Source organism: Cetorhinus maximus, chromosome 13 (genome assembly GCF_964194155.1).
Source record: "Cetorhinus maximus chromosome 13, sCetMax3.hap1.1, whole genome shotgun sequence".
In the NCBI taxonomy this organism is placed as follows: Eukaryota; Metazoa; Chordata; class Chondrichthyes; order Lamniformes; family Cetorhinidae; genus Cetorhinus; species Cetorhinus maximus.
In genome coordinates, this window is record NC_135891.1 from 33,370,196 (window position 1) to 33,384,257 (window position 14,062).

At 41.4% G+C, this 14,062-nt stretch overlaps 1 protein-coding gene and 1 long non-coding RNA gene across 4 annotated transcripts in view; one reads left to right on the forward strand and one right to left on the reverse strand.

The window, feature by feature from the left end:
- LOC144688533 (uncharacterized) overlaps positions 1–14,062 on the reverse strand; it is a 69,053-nt gene that overhangs the window by 49,870 nt on the left and 5,121 nt on the right. The window contains exons 3-4 of the long non-coding RNA XR_013578430.1: positions 7,445–7,518; positions 2,602–2,714 (exon numbers count right to left, since the gene is read on the reverse strand). This is a non-coding gene — a long non-coding RNA (uncharacterized LOC144688533). The remainder of the gene's footprint in view (positions 1–2,601; positions 2,715–7,444; positions 7,519–14,062) is intronic.
- Positions 12,365–14,062, forward strand: part of LOC144688531 (DEP domain-containing mTOR-interacting protein-like) — a 75,424-nt gene continuing 73,726 nt past the window's right edge. Inside the window, exon 1 of one of the 3 annotated variants that reach the window (XM_078555225.1) lies at positions 12,365–12,597. In XM_078555225.1, the coding sequence (XP_078411351.1) occupies positions 12,512–12,597 (86 nt within the window). In that variant the 5' untranslated portion in view covers positions 12,365–12,511. The remainder of the gene's footprint in view (positions 12,598–14,062) is intronic. The other 2 variants (XM_078555228.1, XM_078555226.1) reach the window with 2 other exon arrangements.

Consider the following 14,062-nt stretch of genomic DNA (forward strand, 5'->3'; position numbering starts at 1 on the left):
ACTGAGAACAGTATCACCCACACAGTAATGTAAAAAGGCACATGACCCAGACCTAGGGTCAGTGTGGAATTGAGCAGAGACGTGTTAAGATCCAGACATGGAGATATTCCTTATCTGTACCGTTTACTGTATATATGGATATAGTTACAAGTAGTTAACAGACACGTTCTATAACCAACACCATTACAACACTCGTCAGCCACATGCACTTCCAGCCGACATCACAGATGGCAAGTGAGTTTGAGATTTGACTGACTTCTTTTTTGTTTCTTCGCCAAACCTTGGATGATAAAAGACTATTGGACCTCCCTATAGCTATACTGGTTGAAGTAAGTAACTTCAGCTGTTGTTGCATTTAAAAGAAATGCCCATGGTTTATTGGGAAGCAGCTGTTTGCAGAAGTGTCAAGGGTCATAACTCCGGCCTATACAATTAGTGCTGCTTATTTCAAATCATTAAACTGCTCCTGTTTTCAGTACATTATTAAGCATTCTTTTTGAAATAGAATTTAAGCTTGTACTAGAAATGTGGATTGTATTCCAAATGGTACACTTTTTAACCTTGCAATTTTATTCATCAAATGGCAATATAAACTTTTCTGTAATAGTTACTTAATTAGGTAGATTATTTTTGTTTACTTATACATTAGAGATTTTTACCCCCATTATTTACCTACAAGCCTGAGTCAGTCTCAAGAAATTGCTATGACAGTGTAACAGTGACCCAGCATAAAATGTTTGACTTCATCTATCAGCCTGGCCAAGCTGATTTAGTACTTAGCATAACAGTTAAAGTTATACCTGTTCAGTGTCCCTGCTGCTGTCACATTAAGAAGTAGGCTTTGGGAACTGGTCTCAATACTGTGACTATTTACTTTGGGTGTGGTAGCATTCTCTACAATGCTGACATTTTCCCACAGTGCAGAGGTTGAACGGGTTTGTGTGTGTGTGTGTGTGTGTGTGTGTGCGAATCGCTTTGGTTAGACAACCCCAAATGGAATCTGAAATCATCTTCTCAAGAGAAGTTTGTCAGTAACCCTTCTATCCTTAATTAAGCTCTGTGTTTCACAGAAAGTGCATGCCTGGATTTTAACCCTATTCCACAAATCAGAGCAGCGGCAAAGAGTGATTGCCTTCTTTTTCCAAACACAGATTACTTCAGTAGCCACTGTTCTCAAAATTATGTGATCAACAGCTTAGAAATGGTGTTCACAATTATTTGTTAGAGGTGTACATATTCTTGCATATTGTTGGTTACACTGAATATTTGAGGAGTTTTATAGAAACCAGTGATAACAGAAAAGTAATTCATTAATAATTTGCATTTATATAACACCTTAATAGTAAATGCTTCAAGGTGCTTTAGAGGTCAAATCTAAAACAAAAACTAAAATGAATAAATAGCAGTTTTGATTCTTTACTATTTTTTGCTAAGTAATAAAGAATTTTTATGTAGATGAATTCACAATTAAATTATTTTTTAAAACTTGCAGGCTTAATTCTGTATTAAACTTTTATATTCCCAGACTAGATTGTTCACCTTCAGATTCTTATCACAAACTGCTATAGCAGCACAGAAACTGTGACTAATAGCTAAAAAGTAAATAGACCACAAATAGAAACAATTCACTGTAATAGATGGGATTATTCACTGCTGGAAAATTGACCAACCTATATGTTTGCATCAGGGTTCTTTGAATTTAAAATCTGTTATTAGATACAGCAATCACATCTGTAACCTGAGAGATGTGTTGTGCACAGTGGTTGACAGCAAATGTTGTCAGCATAAATATAGGTTTAAATGCTAATGAGCAAGTAGCAAGCCACATTAATCTTTAGTTCTTATTGGTGGATTACAGTGATTTTAACAGAGACAGTTTATGTAATTATTAGAGGAAAAGCACTGATTGCTAACATAATCCAAACCTCTCCTAACTCAGCCAGATACAACACAGTTACTATAGTCACCTCTCTTCTCAATAAAAACCAAGCCTTTACCCAGGCCCATCTTTGCAAACTACTTGTTTCCAAATCCCTCATGGCCTGGACCCTCCCCATCTCTAATCTCCTTCAGTCCTACAACCCATCAAGTTACCTGCACTGTTCTAATGTAGGCCTCTTGAGCATTCCTGATTATAATTTCTCCACCATGCCTCGGCCCCAAGCTCTGGAACTTCCTCCCTTAACCCCTCCATCTCTCAACCTTTTTTCCCTCCTTTAAGACAGTCCTTAAAACCTACATCTTGGACCAAACTCTTGGTCATCTGCCCTAATATCTCCTTACATGACTCAGTGTTATATTTTATTTCAATATCTCTGTAAAGCAACTTGGGATGTTTTATTATGATAAAGGTACTTTATGAATGCAGTTGTTATTGCAACATGACTTCACAGCACATTGCTAGTTGGAAACATTTTCAGCTTCAAGCACAGAAATAAAGTAATCAGTGTGCAAATAATAAAGGCCATTTCAATATGTGGGCTACATTCCATTTCTTGATGTCTTTCAGTTGCCTGAAGATTATCATCCTCTCTGTTTCCACTTATATTACCATGCACTATTTCTTAATTTAGGTGACAAGGAAACAGCTTGATTCCAAACCTTTGCAAGTTCAACGTGTAAGTAAGTTAGAAGAATTGCCTTGGGTTGATTCTAGCTCCTGGCTTGCCTCTCAGCTAGCTGGAAACTCCTTCTTCCATTTAGTACAGTGGAACCTATAGCAAATACGAACATTTGCTAACTTTAGTGTAAGACTATTTGAGACAACTTTCATCTAGGTGGTCTTTCCCATCAGTATAATCACAGAATCACAGCGCAGAAGAGGCCCTTCGGCCCATCGAGTCTGCACCGACACGTGAGAAACACCTGATCTACCTACCTAATCCCATTTACCGGCACTTGGCCGATAGCCTTGAATGTTATGACATGCCAAGTGCTCATCCAGGTACTTTTTAAAGGATGTGAGGCAACCCGCCTCCACCACCCTCCCAGGCAGTGCATTCTAGACCGTCACCACCCTCTGGGTAAAAAAGTTTTTCCTCACATCCCTCCTAAACCTCCTGCCCCTCACCTTGAACTTATGCCCCCTTGTGACTGACCCTTCAACTAAGGGGAGCAGCTGCTCCCTATCCACCCTGTCCATGCCCCTCATAATCTTGTACACCTCGATCAGGTCGCCCCTCAGTCTTCTCTGCTCCAACGAAAACAACCCAAGTCTATCCAACCTCTCTTCATAACTTAAATATTTCATCCCAGGCAACATCCTGGTGAATCTCCTCTGTTCCACCACATTTCCCCATCCCCCCCACCCCACCCCCCGCCCCCAACCCCCACCCCCCCAACTCCCACCATCCCCATGCAAATTCCTCCTTCATAGCTTACCCTCCAGAAAAGATTGGCAGGGATCTGGAAACACCAGCAGCTTGCACCTTTAAAGAACCCTGGGAAAAGGATGATGATGTATCCAATCTACTACAATGGAGCACTCATAGAATCAAAGCCATGCATGAAAAGGTGAGGCAAACACCCACAGATCTCAATCGTACAGCAATTCAGCACATTTCATTTTATTGCTCAATTGATTGTGCTGTCTCTAAGAGGAAATGATGCTCCTGAAACACCAATGCATGCTGATCCCTTTGGAACTGACTTCATCCTTAGTCGACATACCAGTGTGCCAAATTTATACTGAGTGCTGTCAAATAATAATTGAATGAAAACTATAATGAGTGACTCTCATGTCCTCTGCATCAATCGTATGAAAGGAGGTCAATTTGACATCGCAAACCAAATGTGCTGGAGCTGTACAAATTCCATTCCTTCCAGATTGATGGATCTTGCTGGGGCTGTGGCTACCAGTATGCCCTCCTACACGGATTTTGGATATAGCCCACCCACATGTTTCTGTTCCAGTCAGCAATTCAGAAGGTCAAAATTACTATGACTTTCCTCCACATTTTATGGTCCAGCTGGATGTTCAATAGAAAATGCTTCTAAAATGCAGCTCTCTGTTGTGGCAAAACACAGCTGTTTCCACAGAAAACGTGTGGCACGCAAGTCACTCTGAACAAGTGAAATCTACCCACAGCTGGATTAGTACCAAGTGATTTTGAGTCCTTTCCCATTTTCCAAGCTCTCCCACCCTCACCATGTACACATTGGTCATTACCGCTAAAGAAGGCAGACTGCATAACTGACAGGGCGAAGATAGCAATGTTCAACTTGTCAGTCTTTTATAAGGCAGAAGGTGGAAAGAAGTACTAGATAAAATGAGCTGATAACCTGCACCTTTGATTTTTTTTTTCTTCAATTATACATTGAATAGGTCGAGACCAATATCAGTAATTAGCCATAGCCTGCAAGGGACCATAGGCATCTTTCTATATTTAGAGAGACAGACAAGTGCTTATAGCTTGAGGGGCACCAATCCATATCAAAGGTGGTGATCAGGCAAAACAAAAAGTATCCTGAGCTTGAACTGAGATGATGAAAAAGTGAATGAAGATTTATTGTGGCTGAATAAGGTAAATTCTATTATTATTTGAGATTACAGGCTTTGGCCAGTATTTTAGGGATTGTAATCTAATTGTATTCTGAAATAATGCATTCACTCAGTTCAGTCAGTTCTTTCTCTTTCACCATCTCTGAGCCAGTGGGAATGGTTGACCTGAGTGTGATCTGGCACTATAGTGACATGCTGCTTAGGGAATTAGAACAGACTGTAAAGTGTGTGAACATGTACAACTGAGTCAGTTCATTACATTTTATATGGCCAGTGCACCAGGAATACTGTTCTGCATCATTGTTTTCTGAGGTGGGTGATTAGCACACAAAATTGGACGAGGTTTGAAGGTTGTGGGCAGGAAGTTTTGCTCGGCCGGCTGGCATGTGCCCGACCCGCTTGAGCATAAAATGACACGCATAGGCGTCTGCTGAGCTTGCCGCTGTCAACAAGCAGTTGCGCGATAGTTCGGTTGGTGGGCGTGTGCCAGAGTTGTTAGCGAGCCTGCCGACAATTAAAAGGCCTGTTAAGGCCATTGAATAATCAATTAAATTAAATTTTCTCTGCCCATCCAACCTAATGGTTGGCGGGAAGGTGAAAAGGCCAAGCGGCCTTTGCATTTTTTTTTTGGAAACCTCATCCACGGACGGGATGAAGTTTCCAAAAGCAAATAATAATAAAGTAAAAACTTTAATTTTTCATAAATAACATGTCACAGAGTCACATGAGGGAACATATTTTATTACATTTTTATTTTCTTCATTTTCTTTTTTAAAAACACTTCATCTCCCTGAGTCAGCTCTGTGCCTCAGGGAGATTATGCAGTTCTCACTCATGTGCGTGCATGGAGTTCATGTTCGGCCCGCTCGCCCTCCTCCCCCCGCCCACACAGGCGGCACTGAGCGCTGCCGCTCGTGTGTCATGCTGGGCGGGCCTTAATTGGCCCGCCAGCATGAAATCGCAATCTGGTGTCGATTGCGGGTAGCAGCTGGCTTCCCAACCGCCCCAACCAAGCCCGCCCACCAAGGTCAAAATTCTGCCCTATGTTTTCCTCAATTTTCCACCCAAACCCATTTGCATATAGTGGATGTAAAATCTGCCATGGGCCAGTGCAAACGAAAATTCTTAGAATGTGACTTTCTGAGAAAAAATTGTTTGAAAAACATACTTGATATATCTGAGTGGTAACTTGGCTCTGTTTGATTACATAGAGCTGAAAAGGAGTTTACCAGAAAATATAAGCTTTAATGAATGTCTAGTCCATCATCTGTGAGTAACCTGATTTCTAATACCTGAAAATGGCTGGAGAACTATAGAAAACCATTTGCTAGTTATATTAGTGTATGGTAGTCAGCTGCTTAAATTAAAAAATATTATATTCAGAAGCTTTTAAAACAGGCCTATTAGCGACCCAGAGACCAAAAGAACCAGTTTCATTTTAAAAGCCTCCTTGAAACCCTTAAAAAGAGGCCTCAAATTGGCAGAAATTCACAGTAATTAATCCAATCTGGGGCATGGCCAGTTTGTGGGAAGGGATGACTTCTAGCATAACGTTTTTTAAACTAGTACAAAAGATCACAGGAGATTTACAGGTCACAATTTGCACTTGAAATTCCACAATTTCTTGTGCTGATTTGATCGGTTTTGGGTACATTACACTGAAAACACAGCACAACCAGAAGAAAATCTAGGTCTATGTTTCTATTTCTTAGACTGCTGGTGATAGAATTGCTATAGAGTATTGGCAATCTCAAATTAAGATATGCAGCACCTTGAGCTATCAATGTTGAGGTCAATCCTATTCCAACTAAACTGTTGACCACTTAACTTCCCTTTCTTGGTCACATGTTAGCTGATATTCTTAATGGTTCCTTTTTGACAGGTATTATCCCACACCTTTCAAATCTGCTGTCAGCAGCTCCTCCTCAAAAAAGGCTTCTCATGACCCTCTGTGACTTGTAAACCACCACACGGTTTCCAATTTCCCTTTCTTCTCCAATGCCCATGGGCTAAATCTTTAGCTCGGCGCTGGGCGCGCGTCCAACCTGACAGAGCATAAAACGACGCGCGATGTCGTTGGGCGAGTGTCCCGATGTCATGGCGCACTCGCGCGGTATTTCAGTCGGCAGGCATGCGCCGGAGTCGGCAGCTCGCTCGTTGACAATTAAAAGGCCTGTTATAGGCCATTAAGGGAGTAATTAAAAGAAATTTTTTGCTGCCCGTCCAACCTTAAGGTTAGCGGGCAGGCAAAAAAGCCAAGCGACTTTGCATTTTTTTTGGAAACCTCATCCACGGGTGGGATGAGGTTTCCAGCATCAAATAAAAATAAAATTAAAATTTTAAAATTTATTTAATGACATGTCCCTGCTCATGTTACAGAGCCACACGAGGGGACATGTTTTGTAACATTTTTAAGATCTTTATTTTTTATTTTTAAAACTGTTCAAGATTTTTGAACGTGCATCTGTGCACCTGGGCGAAGTTCTTACTCGCCCTCCTCCCCCACCCACACAGGCAGCACTGAGCGGAGCCACGGTTGGCGAAATCGCGGTGCGACCCCGATCGCGGTCGGCTGCCCGACCGGCCCCACCGAGCCCGCCCAACAAGGGTAAAATTCTGCCCCATGAACGTATTGTCACTTTCCAAATCCATGCCCACCTTTCCTACAATTCCATGTTTGAGTTCCTGCAATCAGGTTTCCAGCCCGGCTACAGTACTAAAACAGCCCTTGTTAAAAATCACATGGCACTCTTTGATAAACGAGCCCTTCTCATTCTTCTTGACCTGTTTCTAATTTTCAACACAGCTGACCATGCCATCCTCCTGTATGTATCTCTTGTCCAGGTATGTAGAACTTACATTGTTTGGTTCCATTCTTTAACTGTCTAATAATAGTCAGAGAATCACCTATAATGGCTTCTCTTCACACACTTGCTCTGTTACCTCAGGAGTTCCCCAAGGATCCTTCTTGACACCTTTCGGTTACTCATCTACATGCTACCCCTCGGCAATGCATTCTGAAAACACAATATCAGCTTTTACATATATGATGACAGTTGGCTTTATCTCACCACCATCTGCTTGGTCCCCCTCAACTATCTCTCAGTTGTCCCACTCCTTGTCTGACATCCAATATTGGATGAGCAGAAATTTCCTTCAACTAAATATTGACAAGTGACAAGGAAGACAAGTGATTTTCTTTGGTCCCTGCCACAAACTCTGTTCTTTGTCCACTGTTTCCATCCCTATAAACTGTCTCAAGCTGAGTAACACAGTTTGCAACCTTGGTGTTGTGTTTGACCTAGACTTGAGTGTCCAACCACATATCTGCACCACCACCAAGACTGCTTCCACCTCTGTACCATCATTAGATTCTAACCTTCCCTCAGCTCATCGACTGCGGAAACCCTCAACCATGACTTTGTTACCTCTAGAGTTGACACCTATTTCTGTTATTATTTTCTTAAATTTATTTGCATACATTGTTTTATCTCTACCTTTTAGCCTATTTCGATCCCTTCCCCTGCCCCACCCCCACTAAGGCCATCTGTCACTTGCTCATCCTGCTTTCTATCCTTAATGTCACCATTAGCGTATCCTTTAGCTAATATCACCACTGTCAACACCCCTTTGTCCTTTTGTTTATGACATCTTTGGCAATCTTTCCTTTGCCTCTACCTATCACTGGTCCCCTATCCAGCTCCACCTGGCCCACCCCCCTTAAACAGCTTATATTTCACCACATTTCTTATTCCTCTTTAGTTCTGATGAAGAATCATACGGACTTGAAACGTTAACTCTGTCTTCCTTTCCACAGATGCTGTCAGACCTGCTGAGTCTTTCCAGCAATTTTTGTTTTTGTTTACTCAATTACTCTCCTGGCCAGCCTCCCATCTTCCACCTTATGTAAACTTGTGCTCATCCAAAACTCTGCCGCCCGTATCTTAGCTCACTCCAAATTCTATTCACCCATAGCCCCTGTGCTTGTTGACCTTCACTGGCTCTCTGTCTGACGGTACCCTCATTTTAAGATTCACATCCTTGTTTTCAAATCCCTCCATGGCCTCACCGCTCCATATACTCTGGCCTCTTCTGCATCCTGATTTTAATCGTTCCACCACTGGTGACCGTGCCTTGGTCTTAGCACTGGAGTTCCTCCATAAGCTTCTGTCTCTCTCTCCACCTTTCTCCCCGCTTTTAAGGTTCTCCTGAAAACCTACCTCTGGGGTCATCTTTCTTGACGTAACCTTCTATGACTCGGTGTTAACAATGTTTTATTGATATCACTCTTGTTAGGCACCTTGGGAGGTTTTATGACATTAAATGCACTATAAATGTAAGTTGTTACTATCGTAATGCTGATCAGGTGATTACTACCCTCACACTTCCATTCTACCTACAAGTGTGACCTTGAGACTCCTGGCATTTGCCTTTTTAATTGACTTTAATAATTGCAGACCTTAAATGTATCTTCTACTTTATTTGTGATAAAGGGTTCTGGTAATTTGAGATAATGGGCTGAAAGTTTCCGTTGGCGAGAAGAGGGTGGGGCCCGCTCGCCGATGCGAAAATGCCCCCATTTAAATTTTCAGGAAGGCGGGGGCACAGCGCGATCAACCATTGACAGGATAATTAAAACAATTAAAGGACCTGCCCGTCCAGCCTTAAGGTTGGTGGGCAGGCCAGGAGCCCCGGTGGGCTTCTGAAATAAACATGAAACCTCATCCACTGGCGGGATGAGGTTTCATGTCGGGTTTAAAAAAGTTTATTCAAGTTTTTGTGAAATTTATTAACATATCCCATCTCGTGTGACATTGTCACATGAGGGGGACATGTTAATGATTTTTTTATTTTTCTATTTTTAAAATTTGAAAAACTTTCAGCGATCCCCCTGAGGCATCACTTAACCTCAGGGAGATGTGCGCTCTTTCATGTGCATGCGCGAAATAGCGCACTCTTGCATTTGGGGAATCGCCCCCTGCCAGCACAGGAAGCGCATAGCGCTTCCCGGCGGATGTCATGCTGGGTGGGCCTTAATTGGCCCACCCACTTAAAATGGCGGCGGGGCCTGCTTCTCCAGCAGGGTTCGTCTCCCCACCCACCGGAGATCGGGTCGGGCCCACTCGCCCGACAGGCAAAAGATTCAGCCCAATGTGTCTGTGTTGGCGGTTGGTGAAGTGAGAGAGGGAAAATAGGTTGATGCTTGTGATGAAGATCCTTTATTATATTTTGCTGCTGGAAAACATTTGTGTCCTTGTCGTCTGCCTGCTTTACTTCTCTTCAGATGGCTGGGCCCTGCTGTCTTCTCCTGTTTTCATTTCAGACTTGATTTACCCCCACCACCTCAACCATTCATGTGTACTTTTATCTCTCATGTATTTAAGTTCAATTATTATTATTCCCATCATTTTATAAAAAATGTTATCTTAGCCTTATTATCATAAATACCTCCATAGCCATAAAGCACATTATAGGTCATTTAACCCATATGTCCTCTTGTGAGTTTTTAATCTCATCCCCACCTCCTCTTTGTATTGATCTATTTAAACATCGCTTAATTTTTATTTTTCCTGGTTTGATTAACTAGGCTGTTCTCTGCACATATGCTTACTGAGTTTTTCAGACATTTATCAAATATTTAGAGTTTTTTTTTGCTTTTCACTTCCTGAATTATGGCTGCCTGGTCATATATTAAGGTAAATTATGGAAATTTCTGAACATCTATTTTTCAGTACAGTTTCTCTAAAAATTCATGTGAAGTAATATTGAATGACCATTTTGTTAGAATACAGAGGAAGAAATGCAAAGGCAACAGGAGAGAGTATCAAAGAAGCACAGGAAGAGAGAGAATGTAAGACTATCACAGGGGGCGATGCTGAAATTTGGAAGGAAACACCATTTTATATTATTTTCTACTTGTTTACTAAAATTTCTGAAAATTGTAATTTCAGCTCCAGGGAGAGAACGCACAAAATTGCAGATAAGGTGCAATAATACCTAAGGGCAGAGTAAAAAAGTGACCTTCCTATTAAATGTATGGGAATCATTAGGGGAGATAGGGTAATGAGATGCTGCAGTGGGTAACATACTCGACAGGCCTTTGAGCTCTGGGATGTGGGTTCAAATGCAGCACAGCCTGGTGGAATGGACATCTCTGCTGGCAATGACTTATCTGTGGAATGAGTTGGAGCAGTCCCAATCCAGTTTCTGAAGGGCATGAGTATATAGTGCAAAGCTATCCTGAAATTTGGTATGACTTGTTATTCAAAGGGATCTAAGGATGACTGGTGTGAGAAAGAGAGTGCTGCAGCGGGACAGTATGAATGGCCTCCTGAGATTGGGGTTAGGGCATGTTGTTGGTGCAGAGTAGAGAGTGAGCTTTATGCTGCATCTGGCTGTCCCATATCTGACTGGAAAGTGCTGGATGTTACTGGATGCCTGAATTGGAAAATATTCTTGCTCCTAGGACTGACATTCGTCACGGAGAAAAGCACTTCAAAATAAAAGGTTGGAGTATAATTCCATCTGTCAATGAGATTGAGGGTGAAGGTAAATGGACTTGTCAGCTATTTGGAGTGCCTTGTCTATGATGGCTTGTAGGGCTACACATCGATCAATACAGAAGATAAGGGAATGTGCCAGTTTGCAGCTCTTTATCAGTAAATTTCTGGATTTTTATGGGATGTATGCCTCCACACTCTGCTGCTTAATGATCATGCCATGAAGGATCAGTAAGTCTCAAAACTTCTTGACCTTGCCAATGGTGGATTTGTTTATCGCTTGTGCCAGTATATTCAGCCAATGTAAAAACTGTTATGGCACAGCCTACGGTAAATGCTGAATTGTTCAAATCCCAGAGGAAAACTTGAGACAACTGCCACAACTACTTCTGTAATTTTTATGTTTCGAGATGCGGGCTTTGAATTCAGTAGTAATAAGACCACCGAGCCTTATAGGTTGTTTTTTTTACAAAATTAGGTTAAACAGGAGAAATTATTTTTAAGCACATATGTCTACAAATTACTACGATAATAACTCTTAAACCCCCTAATTAATCTAACTTCCAGTTACACTTTTGTTAAGGCAGCAGTAAGACCCAGGTAAAGAAATATAATACCCTGAACAATTCAAATCCATGTGAGTTTCCTAAACTTCAGTTCTTTGTAAACAGCAGCTTGAGGCTTAGACACTGAAGGTGTTTCACACCTGTTAGATCTTAGAATGCCTGCCTTACACACAGCCTTCTCTCCTTTATACATATTTCCCCCTTGGAATGCAAATTCCCATTGTTTCACTATGTCTTTGGACTTTACTTCCCTGATCATAAAAAAATCATAGTACCAAAAATAAATGCATTGTTTCTTAACTTCTGGTTAGACGTAATATTTCATTCCTCCTTTGAAAACAATCTAGCCTGGTTTATTTTAAAATGCAAATGTTCTTTTACACCTTACATTCTAAACTTGCCCCATGTTTACCTACTTAACATTTCAAACCAACATTCTAACACATCAAAGCCTTCAGCTGCCTTTAATCCAATTACATCTCACACACACAGACACGTACAGGCACAGATACTATTTTACAATAAATTCCAATAACATTATTAAATCTTCCTGACAAAACTTTCTACATAAATCTGAAAGTGGGTTTAACATGCGCTGATTTATATGCACCGAAAGGCTTTGCCTGTTTTACAGCATATGCTACGGTTTGCTGCTAATCTCGCCCTTTACTGATAACAGATCAGATTACAGTATGTATTCAATTAGCGGCAATCTGTTCAACTCCCAGATACAAAACAGACCGAGAGAGGGCAGAATCCGAGAAAGGTAAAGTTGAATGGGGGGACACTGGAAGTTATCATGATTGAGCAACCCGTTCAGCAGCCTGTGACATTGACCGCAGGAAGCCGGGATTCCGGGGCTCTTGGTTCTGACCATAGCCAGCAGGTGCAGACAGCACAGAGCTTAGGCAGGCGGCCAACCTGAACGAGATTTTTATTCAAAAATGGAAAGTCTTCAGAACAGCGTGAAAAAGAAAGCAACTGAAAGGCATTACAAGGCTGAAGTACTAATTACAGGCGAGCAATTAAGGTATGGAGACAGCATGATGTCTATACAGGAGATCGCGGCGTTTGTATTACTACACGACTATTATGTGTGGAAAACCCCCAGTGTATTTAAACAAAAGTGTGGAAAATGCGTATCCATCAAGTTAAATTTGCAAATATTTACGAATCTGACAATGGTTGGCTTTTTGACGCATATGAAGCGTTCCGTCCTGTTCATCCCGGATAACAATGTTTCCCACAAAAATAAAGTGACACATTCCGCGTTGTTTGAAAACGCCTTTTAAGTTTCTGCCAAAGGTAGCATGCTGTTTAATTATTTCTGTAACTAGATGCACAGAAATACAGGGACATGAAAGGCTGCTTAGCGGGAAAAGTAGCACACGCTCTGCTCGAGATAAGACTCCATCTATTGTACGTTCCTGTCAATAATCACAACTGATCTTCCAATTTTATCCCACTAAAACGATTTTTGACGAATTTCTATGTTACTAGGGTTGGTTGAGGTAAGAGGTGAGTCAATTTTATAGCTTGAAAATGTTGGCATAATTATTTAGAACGGTATAGTTTTAATGGGTACATGGAAAAGTAGGAGAAGCCACCATAAGGCTAAACCCCGGTATCTAATATAACAGTGATCCTTGAGCCTTACAAAGAATAGAGTGCCCTATACTGACACTATTCAGAAACATCATTATATTACAACGGACTAGAAGATCTCTCATGAGGATAGCACTATTTAATCTTGTGTGTTTTGATGACACTTAATTGAGTGGAGATGCTGCAGCCCTTGTCATCATCCTGTCATGTCCCACTAGCTAGATTGACCTCCTGAGATAATGCTCATGGTAAGTCAGGAGCCTCCCAAAGATCTCTTCTTGGCCCCCTCCTATTTCTCATCTACGTGCTGCCCATCTCCACTTCTCTCAACCCCTCTGCAGTCTCTAATTTGTGACTAAGATAAAAGCAAAATACTGTGGATGCTGGAAATCTGAAACAAAAACAGAAAATGCTGGAAAAACTCAGCAGGTCTGGCAGCATCTGTGGAGAGAGAAACAGAGTTAACATTTCAAGTCCATATGACCTTTCTTCAGAGCTGAAGAGAAGTGGAAATGTGATGAAATTTATGTTGTTTAATTGGGGTGGAGCTGGATAGAAGGCCAGTGATAAGTGGGGACAAAGAAAGGATTGATAAAGATGTCATGAACTAAAGGACAAAGGGAGTGGTTAGTGCTAAAAAAAATGGTGCTGATAGTGGTGTAAAGGTAAGAAAGCAGAATGTGGTAATAGCAGAACAAGGGTGGCATTGTGTGAAGGAACACCATGGAACAAGTGACAGATGGCCCTTTTGGGGATAGGATGAGGGAGGGGCAGTGGTGGGGGAAAAAAAGGATAGAAAATGGGATAGAAGGGGGATAAAAAACAGGGGATACAACAATGGGATGATTGAATACAAATGAAAATAAAAATAAGTGGATCAAAAGTAAAAA